The sequence below is a fragment of the Drosophila elegans genome, unplaced genomic scaffold (assembly GCF_018152505.1).
Source record: "Drosophila elegans isolate 14027-0461.03 unplaced genomic scaffold, ASM1815250v1 contig_183, whole genome shotgun sequence".
Taxonomy (NCBI): domain Eukaryota; kingdom Metazoa; phylum Arthropoda; class Insecta; order Diptera; family Drosophilidae; genus Drosophila; species Drosophila elegans.
In genome coordinates this window covers 9,542,444-9,562,393 of record NW_024545550.1, presented here as the reverse complement: position 1 = coordinate 9,562,393, position 19,950 = coordinate 9,542,444, and the positions used below count along the sequence as shown (strand labels likewise).

The following is a 19,950-nucleotide window of genomic DNA, read 5'->3' as shown; positions in this document are numbered from 1 at the left end:
TATAGTTTTTAACTACTAATTTAATTTAAAACCCTTGTTTGTTTAAAATACAAAAATAACCGTTATGAATTTCAAATTTTTATAGCACGCCAAACAGCTGATCAACGCGTTAGGGTATTTATAGCAAGCACCGCTCATATGTTTCAATACCCAATTTCCCAATTTTGAGCTGGTCCCACTGTGGCAAATTACCTAATTTTTTGGTAAATATGCGATCCAATTTGTTTTCCGGCGCCTCGCGGCTCTTAAAATACGGCCGGAATGGAAAACTTCTGAGTCGAGGAAAGAGCACCAAGGCGACCTCGAGCAGCTTGGACTCGCAGCACCAGGATGCGGCGACCACCGAGGGCGGAAAATCGGAATCCGTCGAGGAGTCGCCGGAGCAGCAACAAAAGTTGCCCACCAGGGAGCCGCTGGCCAAGAATTTCTTCATTGGAGTGGTGGACAAGGAACTGCTGGCCTATCCGGAGGTGATACCTCGCGAGGAGATGTCCCAGTTGCAGAATTCCCTACTTCCCCTGAAGAACTACTTTGCGGAGCCCCGGGAAACGGAGGAGAAGACATCCACAGAGACTCTCCGGCAATTGGGACTCTATGGCCTGAATGTGCCCACGGATTTCGAGGGCAAAGGCTATGGATGGAGTGCCAGCCTGATGGCCAGTGAACCGGATTCAACGGATACGAATGTGACTCTGGGTTTGCAAACTCACCGCGTGGTTGTGGATCTCCTCAAGGAAGTGGGCACTCCACTGCAGCAGCAGCGATACCTGCCGGATTTGGCCCAGGGCAAACTGATGGCCACCGAAGCCATCTACGAGTATTCACCGCCCGAGGAGGATTACTTCAGCACCCAGGCAGAGTTGCTGCCCGAGACCGGAAAGTGGTCGCTCAATGGCGAAAAAGCCTTTGTGGTCTGCACTCCGGGGGAGCGACAGCTTTTCCTTGTGCTGGCGCAAACCCAACAGCCGAATGTCCCGGGAGCTCTGGGACGTGGCACCACCATCTTCCTGGTTGACTCCCAACAGGAAGGTGTGCGTTTGGGTGAGCAACATGCCACCTTTGGTTGCCGCCAAGCTGAAATTCGACGTGTCCACTTTGACCGGGTTACGTTAAGCGAGGAGCAGGTGGTGGGCATCCCACACGATGGCAATCGTATATCGGAGCAACTGGTTAGATCATCCCGACTGAGGAGCAGTCTGGTGGGCGTGTCCCTGGCCAAGAAACTGCTCAACGAACTGGCCCAATACAGCGTGACAACCACTCAGTGTGGAGTTCAACTGAAGTAAGTGCAAGTTTTGTATTACAAAGAATTCAAATTTCATGATTTTTAAACTATTTATGTAATGCCTTCAATAAGCTAACTTACTTATTACCTGTATTATTCAAAAGGCTCTTCTTTTTCAACCTATTAGTTGGTCTAGAATGTAAATTATGTAATGAAGGTGTACGTTTTTCTAAGCTAACAATAATTTAAATAATAATTGCCGAGGGTTACTTTTTAAATGGGCCATTCATCTTAGCACTTTATGTTTTAAATAGGCAAAATAAAAACATGAAAGGTTAAAAATACAGCGAAAGAAGTTAAAATATTCAAGATTGAATTAAAAACATTGTGTTATAGAACTTTTATAACCAACGCTAAATATGAAATCAAGTTCAATCAAAAACTACGACTCATAAAGTAATATATTTATCTTTAAAGCTTTAATATATATCTAAGATGTTTTTTAGTGTTTAGATCTTATACTAAAAACATAAAAGTTTAATATTTTAAGGTATTTCCAAAAGTAACCAAGGTTATGTTTCGATACAATTTTTAAATCAAATATTTTTCAATCAAATTTTCAAATCAAATACATTTCAATACAATTTTCCAATCAAATATATATTTCAATAATATTTTTCAATCCATTTTATTTCAATACAATGTTTATAACGAATATATTTCAATATGGTTATCAATTTAAATACATTTTAATAAAAGTATCAAATCAATTGGATTACTTTTATTTACAATTTTGAAGTTAAAACTTGTTTTGTTATTTTTTTCTTAAAGAGACCTGGAGCTGACCCGTGTGCACCTTTCCCGAGCCATGTGCTCGGTATATGCAATGGAGAGCATGATCTACATGACCGCCGGCCTGCTGGACGAGTTCCGTGCCCAGGATGTTTCCTTGGAGAGTGCCATCACCAAGTACTTCACATTGCAGCAGCTGTACGAGATTGCCTCCCAGAATCTTGGCCTCGTGGGACCCAAGAGTCTGCTCAGCGGCGAGGCCACCGAACTGGGACTTCGAGATGCAGCTCAGCTGTGCACGCAGGGTGAATCTTTGGACACCCTGGGCATGTTCATCGCCCTCACAGGATTGCAACATTCGGGCGTGAGTTTGTGATAACCATTATATATATACCTTTTAATTACATTAAAAACTTTTTTCTTTACAGCAAGCCATGAATACGGGTGTGCGTAAGTCCAGGAATCCCCTATTCCATCCTGGTCACATATTTGGCAAGTTCCTGGACACCAACAGCATCGACAGTCCCAAGACAAAGATGCAGCTTTCGGAGCATGTGCATCCATCTTTGGAGGCGGCAGCCCAGTGCATTGAGCACTCGGTGGCCCGGCTGCAAATGGCCGTGGAGCTGATGTTCACCCGGCATGGCAATGCTGTGGTGGAGCGCCAGAGTGAAATGCATCGACTGGCGGAGGTGGGCACCATCATCTATGCCATGTGGGCCAGTGTGGCGAGGGCTTCGCGATCCTATTGCATTGGCCTTTCACTGGCCGATCACGAACTGCTGACGGCCACTGCGATCTGCTCGGAGGGCAGGGATCGCGTCCACACCCTCTGCACCCAGATCTATGGCGGCAATTTCGTCAACAACGACAACAACTTGCTGCGACTCTCCAAACAACTGACCAAGAGCAAGGGCTACTTCCCCGTCCATCCGCTCACGTTCAACTTCTAAGCCCGGCTGGTAGTTTAGTTTATTATTGCCTTTAAACATTAAAGTAAATATTTGTTATTGATAACTAGCAGTGGTTTCATTAAAAAAAAGGGGCTATTTTAACATAAAATACTCAAATTTGTACAGGCTTTACTTTAAAAAAGCGCCAAAATCTGTTTGTGTTTCAACTCACAAAATATCTTATACCCTTATCTTTTGGTTTTATTTCTATTTTAAATCATGTACATTTATTTGTAAAACCCTTATTTTCAAAGGAACATGATATTACTAGATTAATTAAATTGCTGTAAATCGTTCCAAGCCATATGGCCATTGCCATTACAATTAAACTGCATATTTCTCGCCACCGTGAAATGTCTTAATCCGTTGAGTTAACCACCTGTCCGCCTATTCCGCTGCTCTGGGAATTGGATTTGCATTTCGTTTAAGTGGCTGAACTGGTCGAATTGATAAAGAATTGACGATTTGGTAAGAGTCGCAGGAAAACGGCCAAAAGCGGTGTGAGTAAGCCGACTTATTGAGTGTGTGTGTGTGGTTGTCTGTGTGAACAGGTGGTAAAGTTACCTGAAAACTGTACTTTAAAGCAAAGCGACTTGCTTACTTTTTGTATTTGTTATTATTTGGTCAATCAAAAGGCGGTTGCGGGCTTAAAATTAACTACTGCTAAATTCTTAATAATTTGGATGACTATTAAATGATTAATAGATAGTTTAATGTGTGTGTGTTTATTTGTTTGATTCTACAACTACAATTGCAAGATGCTGTTTCTTTTCCATCTTGTTCCGCTCTCTCATTGCCACTCTCGTTCTCTTTTATGCTCACATTTTGGTCGCTCTCCCACCTCTGTTAATTAACAGAGCTCACACATAGCATTTGCAGCGAAAATCGAAGAGAGCAAAAACATAAAATAGTATCCAATTTTCTCTCTTTTCGACAGAAAAATTTTTTTCTCGAAGCGTTCGGACGCTTAAATTCGGTGCTTAAGGATAAAACGATAAACTTAACTAAAATCTTATCTATCAGCGAACAAAGTAAACAGTAATTATGATTGATTTCTGAGCGTCGTCGTGTCTTTTCAATATGTTTCATTAATCAAATCGAAAAACGTAACAAGCGAAAAAAAAGCAAAATTGCAAACCTCGCGAATCGCTGGAAATTGCGCGTGTGCGGGTGGAACAGAGTGACACTCGAGTGAAAATCATCGCCAAAGGAAAAGAAAAGGCGGATAAATTAAAAGGAAAAACGCCCGCGGCGAAATTGTATGGTATTTGTATGGGTGTCCAAAATCGGAAGGAGAAATACCAAAAGCAAAAAAGTTCCAGCAATTGCAAAAAAAAAGTTTGTGTTTGTGAGAGTGGGTGACAAATAATTGGGCAGCAATAAAGAAAGTCAATCAGCGATAAGCCGGTTAAACAATTAAAAAAAGGTGAGTTAGAAATGTTAAAATGTAATTAAAAGTTTAATATTGATATTGCACCCCTAAAATGAACTCCCACTGAGTTCAACATTACACTCCCTCTCATTTTCATTACCCCGCCCCTATTCCCCCACTCCTTTTAACCGCAAACAAATAAAACGGGCAGAAAAACCGAAGCGGATAAAGAAGAAGCTAAGAAGTAGCGTCGCCGATTTCGGTCCTAAATTCCATTTCATTTCGTTCCACATGGTGCATAGACTTCTTGTTGTTGTTGCTACTCCCTTTGTTGTTGCTTTTTTCGGCTTGACTTCGGTGACAGTGAGCAATGGAAAGCAGCGAACAGCGAGCGGCGAACTCTGGAAAACGCCACAAGCAGTGGCACACGACGGGGCCAACACACACAAACAGACAAGCACACTGGTCAGAGCAAACATAAAAAAAAACAGTGAAACCTCTGTGTAGAAAAACTATCATATCATTTGTGGTGTTAAGATTTTGTCCTGAGCAAATGAATAGCTTTAACTTTAAAAATTTGGCAGATATTCAACACTTACAACTTAACTTAACACATAATTTAATTATCTTAAATATAAAAATTTAAAAAGAAAGTTAAGTGAAAATAGTAAGTTTTTAAGTAAATTACATTAATTTTATTTGAGAATTTGTTTTTCCATGTTTTTAATACTCAAAAAGTTATATTAGAGTTTTAATTGAACTAGCTTTTTAAATAGTTTACAACCAATTCTGGGATTTTAATTTAAAATTTATAAAATGTTAGTTAAGCCGTGCAATTAGTTCCTTTAAAAAAAACATCCTTAAAGCTTACTTTTGCCTTAAAAGTTAAGTCAAATTTAAAACATATTCCATTTATGAAGTTTTCACTGTACTCCCACAAATACAGCGACAAATGCAGGGGGCAGCGACTGAGGCAAAGACACCTCGAGGAGTCAACTCACCTCTCGAAACCGATTCCTCTGCTTTAATTTTTTTTCTTTTATTTTCTTTTTGCGCTCATATTGGGTTTTATTTTTTGTGTTTTTGGCCCGCCCTGTCCGCATGTGATGTGCGTGTGTGTGAGTGTGTTGGGCCCACACAAATACAAATACAATTCATCAGTGGCAGAGAAGTCGGCGTCGTTTATTGTTGTTGGTGCTGATATTATTTGTTGTTGCTGGTTCTGCGCGCTTTTATTTGAGATTTGCGCACGAATGGCTTTTGCTTTTGCTCTTGGAGTTTGTATATAAATTGTAAAGGTGGTGGAGTGTGGGGAGGAGGGGGAGAAGCAGGCTAGTTTCGTACTAGAGTTCGCGGACACACACACGTACGTACATCAGAAATACGGGTATACAAAACATAGAGAAAAACAAGTAAAAAACGGCAAGTGGATTGGGCTTTGGATTTTATTTTATACGCTTTTCCCTTGGCCCTTTTCCCCTTCCTCTATTCACCTTCTCCTCCCCCAATTCGTTCTTCTTCTCTTTTCTTGGCATATTTCGTTATTTTCCTCTACACGTTAATTGCCGGCGTTGAACTTTTAGTTGTTAATCAATTGGTTTAGGTGCTCTTTGACTTTTTTGTTTTCTTTTTGCCTTGTTTTGTTTGTTTTATAAACACACATGCCACTTATTTTTGTTGTTGGCTGTATTTGAAATATATAAATTCGGTTAACGATACTAGTTGTGAGGGTAGTTAAAAGGTAAATTGTAGTGATAAGGTGTAGTTAATAAAGATAATTAGACAAAACCAAAATCATTTTGGTCCATATAATTAATTTAATATCATTATAAAATAGTTATATAAATTGCTTTGTGTACAGAAATAAACAAGGTAGCAAAATAAAAAAGGCCAATGCTTAAGTTATTAAATTAAGTTATTAACAAAATATAGTAGTTTCCACTGTAGCTAAGGTATCAATTACTACTGTATCTTCTGATTAAATTAATTCAAGTTGTTTTGAATATAATAAACATAATAATGTGTTCTTTCTCTACAATTCATCTAACTAACAGCCTTTTCAGTTTGTTTTTGTAATTTTTTCCCTTTTATTTTACAGTTTTAGAAACCTAATTAACTTTTCTTATCAAAACATTAAGAATGTTGATATAGCACTTTTCTTTTTGTTCAATTTCAAATTCCCGTTTGCATTTCCGATTCCATTTTGGCCGGCAGATGCCGCCACTGTGGTTGAACCTGCAGCTGCTTCTTCTTATTCGTTCTGCTTTTCCTCTGTCCACAAATCGATTCCAATTTAGTGCGCTCTCTGTCGCACCACCCTCGACTCTGTTTATGTGTGTGTGTGAGCAATAAGCTTAACATAAATCATTATAACGGCACATACAGGAGGGACCTTACATGACGCCCGTTCCGCCCCCCTTATTCCACGACCCCTCAACTCACCCACCTCCCCCTTTCTGTATGTCTGGGTGTATTTGTTCGTTTCGGCTGTCATTTCATATGGAATTCTATATGGGAACGCACAAAATCGATTTCTAATCGTGTATATAAATGGCGACAAATGCTGCGACCTCTTCTTTTACCTCCCCTCTCTCTCCACCCACCTTTCCCTCTTCTCCTTTTGCATAGCAACAAAAAGCAGAAGGAAAGAACGAGTAAGGGAGATTTGTGTGGGCAATTGTTTCAAAACCAAAAGTTGCACACTGAAAACATTTAATTTAAAGTTAAAAATCTCAAACTAAAAAGTACATTTAAAGTAAGTTTCTATAGGACTGACAATAAAATACTTATAAATTTGTTCTGATTGTGATTAAGCGTTTTATTTAGATAAGATAATAAATTGACACATTTCGTCATTTATTAAAGCTTTTTAACACCTTAAACTATAATGCCTTCTTATTTACAATATTTATTGACATTTGTCCGTATATAGAATTTTATAGCTAAATAAAATCAGAAAAAAAAATAACAAACAAATTTAAATCGTAATTATCGATTAGCTATATTTTTTTTCTGTGCAGCCAACGAATTTCTGGTTGCACCTTGAGCCTTGTCGATGGAAAGGAATTGAACCAGAGGCAGGCCAAATAAAACTGGAATCGAATTGAATGGTTGGAAAGGGGAAAATGAAGATGAGGTAAAAAAGATGGGTAAAAGGAGGAGCAAAAGAGGAGCAAACGGCAGCCACAGCATTGCTTTTTAAACACCAGAGATAAACGAAAGAACTTCGAGAGGAGAGCTATCCAAAATTCAGAACCTATAAGCTAAGAAAAGAATCTACACAGCAACCAGTAGCCAACAACAAAATCAGTAACACAGGCAACTACAAAAATAATATTTATAGTAAACAAGAAAGAAAGCAAACTTCGGCAAGCCGAAGTTCATATACCCTTGCAGCTATCGCAAGAATTAAATATTTTTGAAAACATTAAAATTATGATTTACTTGCGTATTTAAACCATAATTCTGAAATATTTAACCATTGCTATATGTCGAAGAACTAAAAAAAAAATTAAAAAACAGCAAAGTTATAATTTTTTTCAATTATTTTTCCGATTGTTCCTATGGGAGCTATATGCTATAGTCGTCCGATTTTGATGAAATTTTAACCATAATTCTGAAATATTTAACCATTGCTATATGTCGAAGAACTAAACAAAAAATTAAAAAACAGCAAAGTTATAATTTTTTTTCAATTATTTTTCCGATTGTTCCTATGGGAGCTATATGCTATAGTCTTCCGATTTTGATGAAATTTTAACCATAATTCTGAAATATTTAACCATTGCTTTATGTCGAAGAACAAAACAAAAAATTAAAAAACAGCAAAGTTATAATTTTTTTTCAATTATTTTTCCGATTGTTCCTATGGGAGCTATATGCTATAGTCGTCCGATTTTGATGAAATTTAAACCATAATTCTGAATTATAAACCCATTGCTATATGTCGAAGAACTAAACAAAAAATTAAAAAACAGCAAAGTTATAATTTTTTTTCAATTATTTTTCCGATTGTTCCTATGGGAGCTATATGCTATAGTCGTCCGATCCGGCTCGTTCCGACTTATATACTACCTGCAATAGAAAGACAACTTTTGGGAAAGTTTCATGCAGATAGCTTTAAAACTGAGAGACTAGTTTGCATATAAACGGACGGACAGACGGACAGACGGACGGACAGACGGACGGACAGACGGACATGGCTAGATCGACTCTACTAGTGATGCTGATCAAGAATATATATACTTTATAGGGTCGGAAACGTCTCCTTCACTGCGTTGCAAACTTCTGACTGAAATTATAATACCCTCTGCAAGGGTATAAAAATAAAAATTAATTTGCTGGAAAAATAAGTTGGAAAACTTAGAACACTTAACTGTATTTTTTATTTTTTTTTAACTGGTTTTATGAATATAAAAATTGTTACACCCTCATAAAAAAGAATATAAAACAAATATCAGAGACAGGCTTGACATTTTGTCGAATGAATTTCGGGGAGGCAAAAAGGTTGTTTTGCCGAATTCAAAAGGGGGTTTTTGGGTGGTGAACAATTGCATTTTGTAATCCACACACATTTTATTTGTTTCGGCTCAGGTTCTGGCATCTCGCTTCCCCAATTTCAAACACAATTCAAAGTGCCAGCTAAAAGTGCAAAAAATCGCACGCCAAAAATCGGAGAGAAAAGGGGGTAATTTATGCCCCCTCTTTATCTCTTTCCCCTCTGTCTCTTTCCGGATCTCTGGGGAAACATCGATGGATAACACAAAATTGAATTTACTACTGTGTTGCTGTTGTTTTTCTTGTTGTCTTAGTTTGTGTGTTTGCACGCTTTGAAAATATTGGCAGTAATTGAATTTATGGGGGAAAGAGGAGGCAAAAGGCAGGTCAACACTATCCAAAAATTGAAATACTAAAGATGAGTAAGCCACCTATATTTTCTGGCCCACTTTTGCACCCATTCGTCGTACTTCTCATTGTCCACTCATTTGCTGCGCTGCTATCTCACTCCCACACAATGTACGCCAATTTCCGTTGCTATTTTCCTTGTGGTCGGAAATTCTCTTATTTCTGCTTGATTCCGTTTATTTGTGAAGCTTATTTCGTGTTACGAAATATATGTACATATATTTTTCATCAGTTCGGTTTTTAATTGAATCGGCTATTGGGGGTTGGGTAGATATATGTACATATTGGCGATTCCGAATGTTCGATGTCTGAAATTGTGTGGCACAATGAATTTGGATTTGCAGATGAGAATGCTATGAATTAATTACAACTAATAAGCATGATAAATTGTACTATAATATGGGTATTTCTTAAATATTAATTTTTTGTATCTATTATATTATTGCAAACGAAATTTTTCAATTCGTTGTTGGGACTTTGCTTTTCTTCAGCAATTGATTGCCTTAAGATATTTGGCTTTATAATGATAGTCATAAGTTTCGTGTAACACTGAATTTTCTATTGACAGGCTTTCTAAAAAAGGACAAGATTGCACTTTGTTATTTGGAAAATTAAGATTTAATATTAAATATAATAATGTTATTTTTCTAGTTATCAGTGTAGCCGCGGATAGATAATCCTGTTATTTACTAGCCTCTGGTTTGGATTCGCGTAAGCTTCCACTTCTCAAACTATTCCTCGTTGTCGGTTTCGGCCATCTAAGCGAAACTCAAAGTGAACTTTTGCCCCGTGATGTTGTTGCTGCCTGTTAGGCTATTGCCTGCGAAGTAGATCCAGGATAAAGAGCGTGTAGAGAGAGGGGGAAGAGGAGGAAAGGAAGGAGAATGGTGGCAGAAGGACGAGGGTCGAGGTCTCGAGTGGGCAACTGTTTGGCTTTGGTTGTGGCCCATCATCCAGTCACCCCAAAGGCATTTGTGCTCTACTTCATTATGTGGATATATATATATATATATTTATATATGTATATAGTGTGTGCAGTACACATATGTGTGTATCTGTGTGTGCGTGTGTATCTATGGGTGGGCAAAAGGTATAGCTTCGTTTCGCTCATGTCCTCGGTTTCGTCGTCTATTGAATCCTGCTTATTTCTGAAAGGCAAGCGCAAGTGGCGGCATTTTCGTGGCTCTCGAAAGGGGAGTGGGAAAATGACAAGGAGGAGAACCAGGATATCCTTGCCGGGTAGCGGCCTTTATGCAATGTAGTAATTATATGCTCGCTAGTTGGCATATGTGTCTATATTTCTGTCTATTTCTATATACAAAGACACTAGGCAGCAAGGATATTTAAGTATTAATTAATCAATCAATCTTTGCCTTAATTATTGAAGTTAATTTATTTTTATATCGTGAAGAAGTTATGTGAAATTTCTGTTAGCACGGACACTAGAAAACAAATCGCAAGTCCATCTATCGATCAATTGTTTCAAATAAAAACATCGTCATAGAAGTTTTGTAAATGAGTTTACATAAACTTAATATTAATAACTCTTTACAAACAAAGGGTCATCAAAAAGCGTTCAAAATAATAACCAGGAAATTTAAAGCTTATACTATGTTAATGAATTTTAAATTAAAAACTATTCATTTAAGTAGAATTTGGTGCTCTTCTGGATTGTGGATAATGATATTATAGCTGTGAATATTTAACGAAAATTGAATAGAATCTGTATCAACCATTTTCTTTGTGTACCTCTGTCATTGTTTTGAATATTTATGAAGAAAACAGGGCCATGTTGACCAATGTAAGGACAGGCATCTCTGTTTGCATGAAACGCGAGCTCAGACGAGGCTCTTCTTCTACTTTTTCTTCCTGCTGGAAACCTCCTCCGCTCACGCCCCCCTCCCCCCCCTCTTCCATCCGCTTTTCTGCAGCGAAAACTTTGCAATTTCGTTTTTGTGCTTCGCAAACTCATGTGTTGCAAGTATCTGCAATTGTTGTATCTGTATCTGCGCAGCGAGCATTTTCCTAGTGCCATTGTGCAAATTATACAAATGCTGAGACGCTGGCGACGCTGTCACCATCGCCATCTCGCCATCCATGCATCTGCGAGATACATTAGACAGTCGAGTTTGCTGCGTGCCAAGCGGCCGCAGTCACAGTCACATCTACAGCAAACAGATACAGATACAGATACATTTTGCTGGTCTGGTACAGCTGCAGATGCGGATACACATTCTGTATCTATTTCTGTGCGGCGTACGGGAAATTGTTGTAATTTGCATGGCTCAACTTTGGATGAGCTGTCGCCGACGGTAGTGCTCTTGCATTCGCAAATGTATATCTGCAAATGTATCTATATATCTCTGCCAGATGCGTGGGCGTGGCCCCCCCGATGCTCATTAGATTTACTTGAGATAGTTTCCACCACTCCATAAAGATATTTCATCGATTAAAATATGTGCTATTACATCCGTTTTGTTCGGTCTACTAATTAGGAAATAAGTTTTGAGAATTAGTTGCTTTTATAATTGACAGCCTAAAGGATCAAGTTACCAATACATAATACATAATCCTGTGTCTGCAAGCTCAACTTGTGCCACTTAAAATCAAATTTCTTTTGTACAAGTCAAACGGGAATTAAATGGCTACATGATTTATTGATCGCTTAAAGCATTTGGTTGCGGAAAGACAACACATTGAAAGTCATATAAGGTCTAAAAATGCAGGTTAAATTGTTTTGTTATGAAATTTGTTATTAAAACAGTAAGAGCAGACTAAAAGCCCAAAATCTTTAAGCTTTTAATTTTTTTTTTGTTATTTAGGTAAATCTTTAATGCGTGAACTGTCTAATTGTAGAAGTAATTTCTTCTGGAATCTGAGCATGTTTTTTTATTCATGCTAACATGAACGTCTGCTTTTGGGACTTTGTTGACCACTTTGTGGTCCCTTTTGGCAGCTCAAAAATAAAGCCCAACTAATCACAGTGAAACGTGCTTTGCTCAAACTTATGACTGTCTAAAATCAAAAAAGAAAAAAAATTTGGGGACAGTGGGGACACACAATCACAATCAACTGCAAAAAGCTGCGCTGTGCCAATTAAGCAGACTTTGAGGAACATCGTGGAGTCCCCTTTTTAGCCTTTCCCTCTGCCTATCTGCTTTCTCTCTTCATTCGTCCTTTAGCCCCACTCATTTGTGGCTCTGCTGGTGAAAATTAACAAAAAGCTGAAACGCTGGCTTTGCTTTTGGGCCCCTTGGCACTCATTTTATCTACAGTGCACGCTCGCTAAAGTTTTGTTTTCACACTTTTCACAAGAATTTTACAGGTTATACTCCAATATTTGTAATTAAACTGATTATTTGGGGCCCGTTTAATAAACATTTAAGTTCGTTCAAACACAGTCTTAGCACCATGGAGTGTCCACTGTATTTTCCGCTGGCCGCAAGTTCCTTTTTCTCCTGCTTCCTCCTTTTCAAAAATGCTCTGTTTCTTGCTCTTTCTGGCCGTGTTGTTACCCTCTCTTTTCCACACACACAAACACACACGCGTGTGCTTAAACATTTTTTCTTCCGCACATTTTTTATGCACGTGTGTGTGTATTCTTTTGCAAACTGCAGCTTCGCAGTTGGACAGGGATGTCGATGATGAGCGGGGAGGTTAGCGCAGGGGGCTAAGGGAAAAAAGTCGCAAGGGGGATTTCAAAAACTTGGCCTGTGTGTTGTTGCCTGCGACTCTGGTGTTTTTCCCTGCACGACATCCCTGCCTGCGCCTTTTGCTCCTCCTCCTCCTCCTCCTCCTCTTCGTCCAGCTTCTCCTTTATTCCCAGCTCCCTCTGCCATTTCCTTTATTCCGCTGTCGTCCACCTCCCTTTTGGCACCCCCCTTATGGCCCACGGCTATGGCAGCCAGCCAGGCTGACGAGCAAGTTTGAATTGTAATCCTGGTTGTTGTAGTTGGCACACGCTCTTCGCCTCTTCTGGTCTCTCCTTTCTTGTTGTTGTTGCTGCTGCAGCAAGTTTCTGCCCCCTCTTTGCTCCTCTTCCCGACCCCCTGTTGAACCTCCCTCTTGATCCCCCTTTTATCAAGCTGCGTTCGACAGCACCAGCCTCTGCTTTTGTCTGCTGCCGCCACGTCGCCGCTTGATGCACCTTCTCCTGCTCCTCTTTATCCTCCTCCTGTTCCTCTTCATACTGTTCCTGCTCCTCCTCTTTAGCCTCTCCACCTTTGGCACTATGCACGTCCTTCTTGTCGTTGCCCTTTTACATTTCACTCCGCTTCGCAGGTCCCTACAATCATCGCCTGAAAACATTGCGAGAAATATTCAATATTATTGATTACTCTTGCTGAATCGATTGTGTCTATAGGCAGAGCGGTAAAACACTCAAAATATTAGTTAATCTATAATGATTTATACAAAAATTATGTAAGATGCAGAAAATACTGTTTAAAATGTAAACAAAATTCATCAAATTATCGTTCAAAAGATCTTGTGTTTCTTATGCAAAAATAAATTGTTTGACAATAAATGGCATATTGTTATATCAATGAAGAACAACATATTAATGAAGAACATTTTCTTGTGGAGTGTGGAACTTAACTCAACTTATGGAGCAAATTAACTGGTCATAAGCAAATTTAATAATTTTATAGATCCCAATGAGAAACTTTTTCCATTTTTTGCTGTCTTTTTTGTACAAATCCCACCTATGTACATACCAGATTTCATATCAATTGGATAAATATTACGGTCACAAAAAACGTATGTAATAATTTTCATAGGCAGAAAGCCAGGTATATAATGGTCGACTACAGTCTTCTTGCTATTTTACTTTTAATTACGCTTTACTTGCAGTTTTATCACCTACGCCCCATTTTCAATAAGTGCGAAAGAGAGAAGGCGAAGCTGGAAAAAGAGAAATGGCAAGATTGCGTGGAAAACACATGCGTGTGCCTGCAATTTTCCTTCATTTTCCCTCACACTTTCCGTTTACAAAAACGCAATTTCACTTGACATTATTCAACAATTTGCATTGCTGTTTCCGCAACAGAATAAAAAAAAAAAACTACCGCCACAAAGTTTTGGCAGCAAAAACAAAAACAACCACGAACAGAACTACAAGAAGGAGACACCTTTTCATTGAGCTTACACACACATACACACACTTCTACAACAGCAGACTCCTTTTCACCCACACAAGCACACATGGTGAGATTCGCTTGCTCACTTCCATTTCACCGTTTCCTGTTACCCTTTCCACCTCTTCACTCCTTCCTTTTTTGCATCATGAATTGCTTAATTTCTCACTTGTTCCTTATATGCACACAAGCGCCGGTACATTTGGGTGGGCCCATTAGCGGTTGTAGGTTTTAAGATTTTAAGAAAATTAACTGCAGAATTAACTAAGTATGTAAGGATTATTGGATTATTTTTAAACTGCCGGTGTACCTGCAAAATGGGAGATAATAAACAATTTAAAAAACTATTAAAACGATCAATTAAAATTTGCCGCTACTAAACATTACAACAGATATGATGATTTGAATATGCACCACTCAAATAACACTGAACTGTGTTGAATAATTGTGTAAAAGTGAACAAACAAAAGTCAAGAATATTTTCAATTTAATTATAATTTTTCTATACTACATAAAAATAGTAAATATAATCTGGCCTTAAAATTACAGCCAATAATTATTAATTGACTACCATATAGGGTGAACATAAAACCAACTGATTACCTATCACTATTTTGATGTACTCAACTTTTTTTAAAGGAACTTGTAAACTGAGCCTTGTCATTTGGTTTAGTTGTTGTAATTTGAATTACTAGCACTTGATTTGCTAAAATTGCAGAAATTACAGCCGCAAAAATTAAAGGCTTAAGGAAAAAAGATAAAGGAATTTAAACAATGCAATGTTAACTCTTTCCTTCTAGTGTTTTGCCCTCTCCCTTCCACTATTGGCCTCTAACATCGACACCTTCACCTGACTGACACCCTCTCCTTCACTCCATCTCTATGTTTCCCTTTCCTCCGCTCCATTATCCTCCCCCTCCCCTTTTGCTGTGGGCACGTTCGTTAAATGTTGAATAAATTTTCTCATATAATCGCAGTCGTCGCCCCGTTTCTCTCTGCGGCTCTCTTTGGCGCCCCCAAACCCCTGCTCTTTCCCTCTTTTGCTCCCTCTCCCAATCAGAAAAACAACAACAACTGCCGCACAGTTGTCTCCGCAGCGCTGCCGGCGTCGCAGTCGCTGCCGCTGATGTTGAATGTTTGATGTTGAATGTTGATGGTGTTAGTTTGGTTCGGAAACTCGTCGGTCGCGCAAGTGAAAAGTAAAATTCCAAGCGAAGTATCAACAAATACAATATAGGGCTAAAGCTTAAGAGATAAAGCAAAAACAAATGATTAGGTAAAAATTTAGCAAGCGAAATACAAGTGTAACAAAATAATGCATTAGCTTGAAAAAAGTTAGAAAAACATGTGTATGTGTGTGCTCAATATTTGTGATTGTGAAAAAGTAAGAAACGGATAAATAAAAGTTATGAATATTAAATAAATAAATAATATAAGACACCAAAAAAAAAAGCCAAGGAAGTGCGACAGATACAGATACAAATACAGATACACAACGCTAAAACAGAATTCGTTTGGGCCAAGTTCTGCTGCTTCTTCCTGCTCTGCTTCTTCTATAAACTCAGCCAAGCGTAGCCGTGTGTGTGTGTGTGTGTGTGTGTTAGTGTGTGTGAACGCGCATTTTCTTTTGTCCATTCCGCCACCTTATTCTCCACGCTCTTCTTCTTTTCGTACAGCCGCCAAAGGAGACGGCGGAAAAAAAGGATTAATAAAAAAGCATCTTGTTGGATTACTTTTATTCGGCTTTATAACTTATCAAAAAAAGGTGCCCTTAAACAACGTGTTGTCAATTTAGAATCAATAAAATATCCCTAAAGAACTGAGATTTTGCTTCAAACTTTTAATTAAAACATCGCTGGTGATACTTAAAAAATGCTTAAAATTAATTAAAATGCTGGTTTTCAAACACCTACCAAAATATCATGTATTTTAAATGTTTTTGGACGCTTCATAGCAGTGTTGATTACTTACACTTTGCGGATATTTATTGTCACGGTTTGCTCACCTTCGAGGCTTAATCGTAACCTGTGTTTGCAAACGTTTAATGATGTTTTGATTGAAAACAAATTATGAAGTTCTCATAGTAAATAATAGAAAATAAAAAAAGTAATGAAATTCATGATTTACTGAAATAAGTGATAAAGGTACATATGTTAATGGCCTAGTATGACGTATCATATTAATTCTGGCTTACCAAAAATGTTGTCAAAATATGTGGCCTTTTTTCCCCCCGTTACAACCATATTCTATGCAAATTTAGTAGTTACCAATTTTAAATGATTTTGACTTATACTTTGAATTAACCGATAGGGAAATGTGTAAGTTTAAGTCTTCCGTGAAGATTTCTCACGTTACTCGTATTTTTTACGTTATTTTGAGCAGCTTGCAATAAGATTTATTATGACCACAATTGCAGTCCGGCATTTCAACTTGCTTTTGTTGTATTTTTATGTATCAATAATTACAAAGAGCAATTGGGCTGCGGGAGAGGGCGGGAGGTTGAAAAGAGAGGTAGCAAGAGGCAACAACAACGACGCTTGGAAAACGAAATTGAAGCACACGGATGAATTGAGGGAGTGCGAGTGAGAGAAGGTGATGGAGTGGGCCAGTGAGTGGGAAAGGAAGAAGGTTAGGGGAGGGGGATACGTAACGGCCAGTCACAGCAGAAAGCAACAACAATAACAATTGCAGCAACAACAGCGAAAACAACAACAACGGGTGAACATTGGAGACATGTTTGTGCGGCGGCGCTCATTTATTTTATGTCTCGGCTTGGCTTTGTTGTTGCTGCTTTTGCGCTACTTTGGAGCTGCCTATCCTGCTCCCCCGCCCCCTTCTGCCCCCTCCACCGAGTCCACATATGTGTGTGTGTGCATGACTCGCTTGTTACTTTGTTCTTGTTTTTCTGTTTCTGTTTCATTTTCTGCCGACTCAACTTGACAACCAAACTGAACTCAAACTGAAAAATGCCGCAAAATCGAGAACTTATCGGATTAAAAATGAAATCCAGGCGTAGTTGCCTAATCACAATAAAAATAAACAAATGTTCACATCTAAATAAAGTCAAGAAACAGAATTATACCGGAAGCCGCCAAAAGCAAGCTTACACAATTTGGGGGAAGTCCTTATAAAATTGTCTTAAGAGGCATTAAATCAGTAAAATCCCAAACAACAGCGTACTTGGAACAACACAAATTCGAGTATTGATTCTTACCAGTGTTGAATTCGATAAAATTGTATCTTTCTGCCAAAAATCTTACAGATAATTTGTCAGTGCCAATGTTTTTAAAATAAAATTAAATTAAATTAAATTTTAAATTAGTAAATCAGACCAAATTAATGAAAGAAAAATTCTTATTATAGTTTATATACGTATGTATAAGGTGAAAAATCAATATCAATACAAAATGTAAATCATTTTAATTTGAGCTATAGTTAAGCGATGTTTCACTGTGAAATCTTTGAAAATAAAATATGAACATGTTTTGCGTGGGACAAATAATTGAGTGAGTGAGTTGCTGATATGGCTGTGAAGTCATCTGTTCGTTATGGATATGGGAAACATCTTTCCGGATCATCTCGACATATTAATGCCTTAACCCTTTGGTGGCGAAAACCAATTAAGTCGTGTTTTTAAAGCCTAACCACGCGCACATTTGAGCCGATGTCTGGAATTTGTGTGTATTTACCACAGCGAATTGTTTTTGGTTTTGGCCAACTATACCCGGCGTTGCTGCCTCTGCCGACGTCGCTGCTTGGTCAGGCCTCCATTCGTTGTTGCTGTTATTATTTCTTGTTGTTTTAGCTCTTGGCCATTCCTCTCCACTGTCCGATTCCCATTCGTTTCTAAAATACAATTTTGCGCAGTTTTTGGAAGCGTGGTTTTTCGCATACCCTTTTAAAGGGTTTTATAATTTGTAATAGATTTTTGTAATAGGTTTTTTATATACATTTTTGGCACTTACAGTATTATCACTTATCCCTCTGTTTTTAATGGTGAAAAAGTCCTTTCAAATTCAAACTGATGTATATGTATATATATATCTTATACATTTTTGAAAAACAGCATACATTTTTATGATTTAATCTGGGGATACTTGCGTACAATTAGTTTCTAATTGTTTAATCCAAAACCAACTTATATAACATATATTTTTAATTTGAAACTAAAAGTGTACAAAAACTTCGGTTTCCGTATAGTTATTTCCCCTTTCGATTTTTTTTTCCGTGCTGTTGCGGATTTGTGATTTCGATATTTAGTTGGATTTCTGTCTGTCCCCCTCCCACTCGTTCCCCTTTTAGCCGCCCCTTCCGCCCGCTTGTCCATCTGTCAAGTTTTGTTTCGTCTGTTGTTTTGCCGTCGGTTTCGCTTCGCTCCTCGCTGATTGCTCTGTGCCCCCTGTCCTCCTGCCCCTCCGCTTTTTTCGCTGCCATCCCCTTCCCCATTTTAGCGCTCCCCCTCTTTCGTTTGTTTTTGGGTGTACGCCATCGTCTCTGCAGCGTGTTTCTTTTCATATTATTTAATTTATTTCGTTGGTTTTCATTGTGGCCATGCTCGTTGTTGCCCCCTCCCCTTGTTCATCACCCTCTGCCTCTCCGTCCGCTCTTCCTCTTTCTGGGTTCATCTGTATCTACAATTCGTCATGTCGTTTGTACCTTTTTTTTCTTCTCTGTGTTCAGCTTCATCATCATCCCTTCAACAAATTTTTGAGGCATTTCAGTGATGAATTTGTTTTCTTGTTTAATTTTAGTCATTTGCCCAGTATCCTCACCACCACAAATGTACTTTAAAAACACACGCATTCACCCAAATAAATGCCCTTTGAAAAATGCATCTGCTCTTTGATCGTTTTGAATTTACAGTTTCCTCACATGCAATAGATGCACTTTTTAGTTCTATTTTTTCTATGACGAACACTGAAAAATGTTCCTGACAATGACTTTAATGTGACAAATTTACATTCGTTTTTAATGCTAAAAATGCATTCTAAGATCCAATCAATACTTTTATAAATAAATTTTAATTGATTATTTTGAAGTTAAACCTATACTTTGAAAGTGATCTAAATAGTGGTATTTTTTACTGTGTACCTTCTATTTCGATGTCAAAGTGGTCAGCGAAAACTGCTTTTCCATATAATCACTTGGGTTGTGCACTGAATAGAGCAATTAATGGATTTTGCAAAACAGATTTCCAGTTTGTTGTGTGCACACGATAAACAAGTGAAGGGTTTATTTAGTTAACGAGAGAACTGTGATATCATTGGCGCACTCAAAACACATTAGAAGCGAGCGTTGAAATCCCAGGCAATCGGTTAATTTAATTACAAATGTTTTTACATTTCCCAAGAGCTGGAAAGCGCAAACTCTAAACCAAACGATAACAACACTTTGCCATTGAGCGATAATTTACGGTTAGGTTAGGTTCGTTCTCTTGGCTGTTGCTATCTGATTGATTGCATTGCCACAGAAATACAGTGGAGCTTCTGTAACTTCAATCATCAGAAAACAAGTATTGAGTAGTATTGAGGCACATTAAAAAAAACCTAGATTCCTAATTCTTTTTAA

The 19,950-nt window shown here is 38.2% G+C and overlaps 2 protein-coding genes and 1 long non-coding RNA gene across 3 annotated transcripts in view; 2 read left to right on the top strand and 1 right to left on the bottom strand.

The window, feature by feature from the left end:
* Positions 1–163: 163 nt before the first annotated feature.
* Positions 164–3,034, top strand: LOC108144823 (complex I assembly factor ACAD9, mitochondrial). The gene is made up of 3 exons (XM_017269954.2): positions 164–1,282; positions 2,057–2,381; positions 2,446–3,034. The coding sequence occupies exons 1-3, from the start codon at positions 210–212 to the stop codon at positions 2,968–2,970; spliced, it is 1,923 nt and encodes a 640-aa protein (XP_017125443.1). The 5' UTR covers positions 164–209; the 3' UTR covers positions 2,971–3,034.
* Positions 3,035–3,153: 119 nt separating this feature from the next.
* LOC121466864 lies at positions 3,154–3,703 on the bottom strand. Its single transcript, XR_005977031.1, has 2 exons — positions 3,572–3,703; positions 3,154–3,509 (listed from the first exon to the last, which is right to left on the bottom strand). It is a non-coding gene; the product is annotated as an uncharacterized LOC121466864 (long non-coding RNA).
* A 214-nt stretch (positions 3,704–3,917) lies between these two features.
* Positions 3,918–19,950, top strand: part of LOC108144406 — a 38,974-nt gene continuing 22,941 nt past the window's right edge. Inside the window, 1 exon segment of the mRNA XM_017269237.2 lies at positions 3,918–4,396. The gene's annotated coding sequence lies outside the window, so the exon portion shown is untranslated.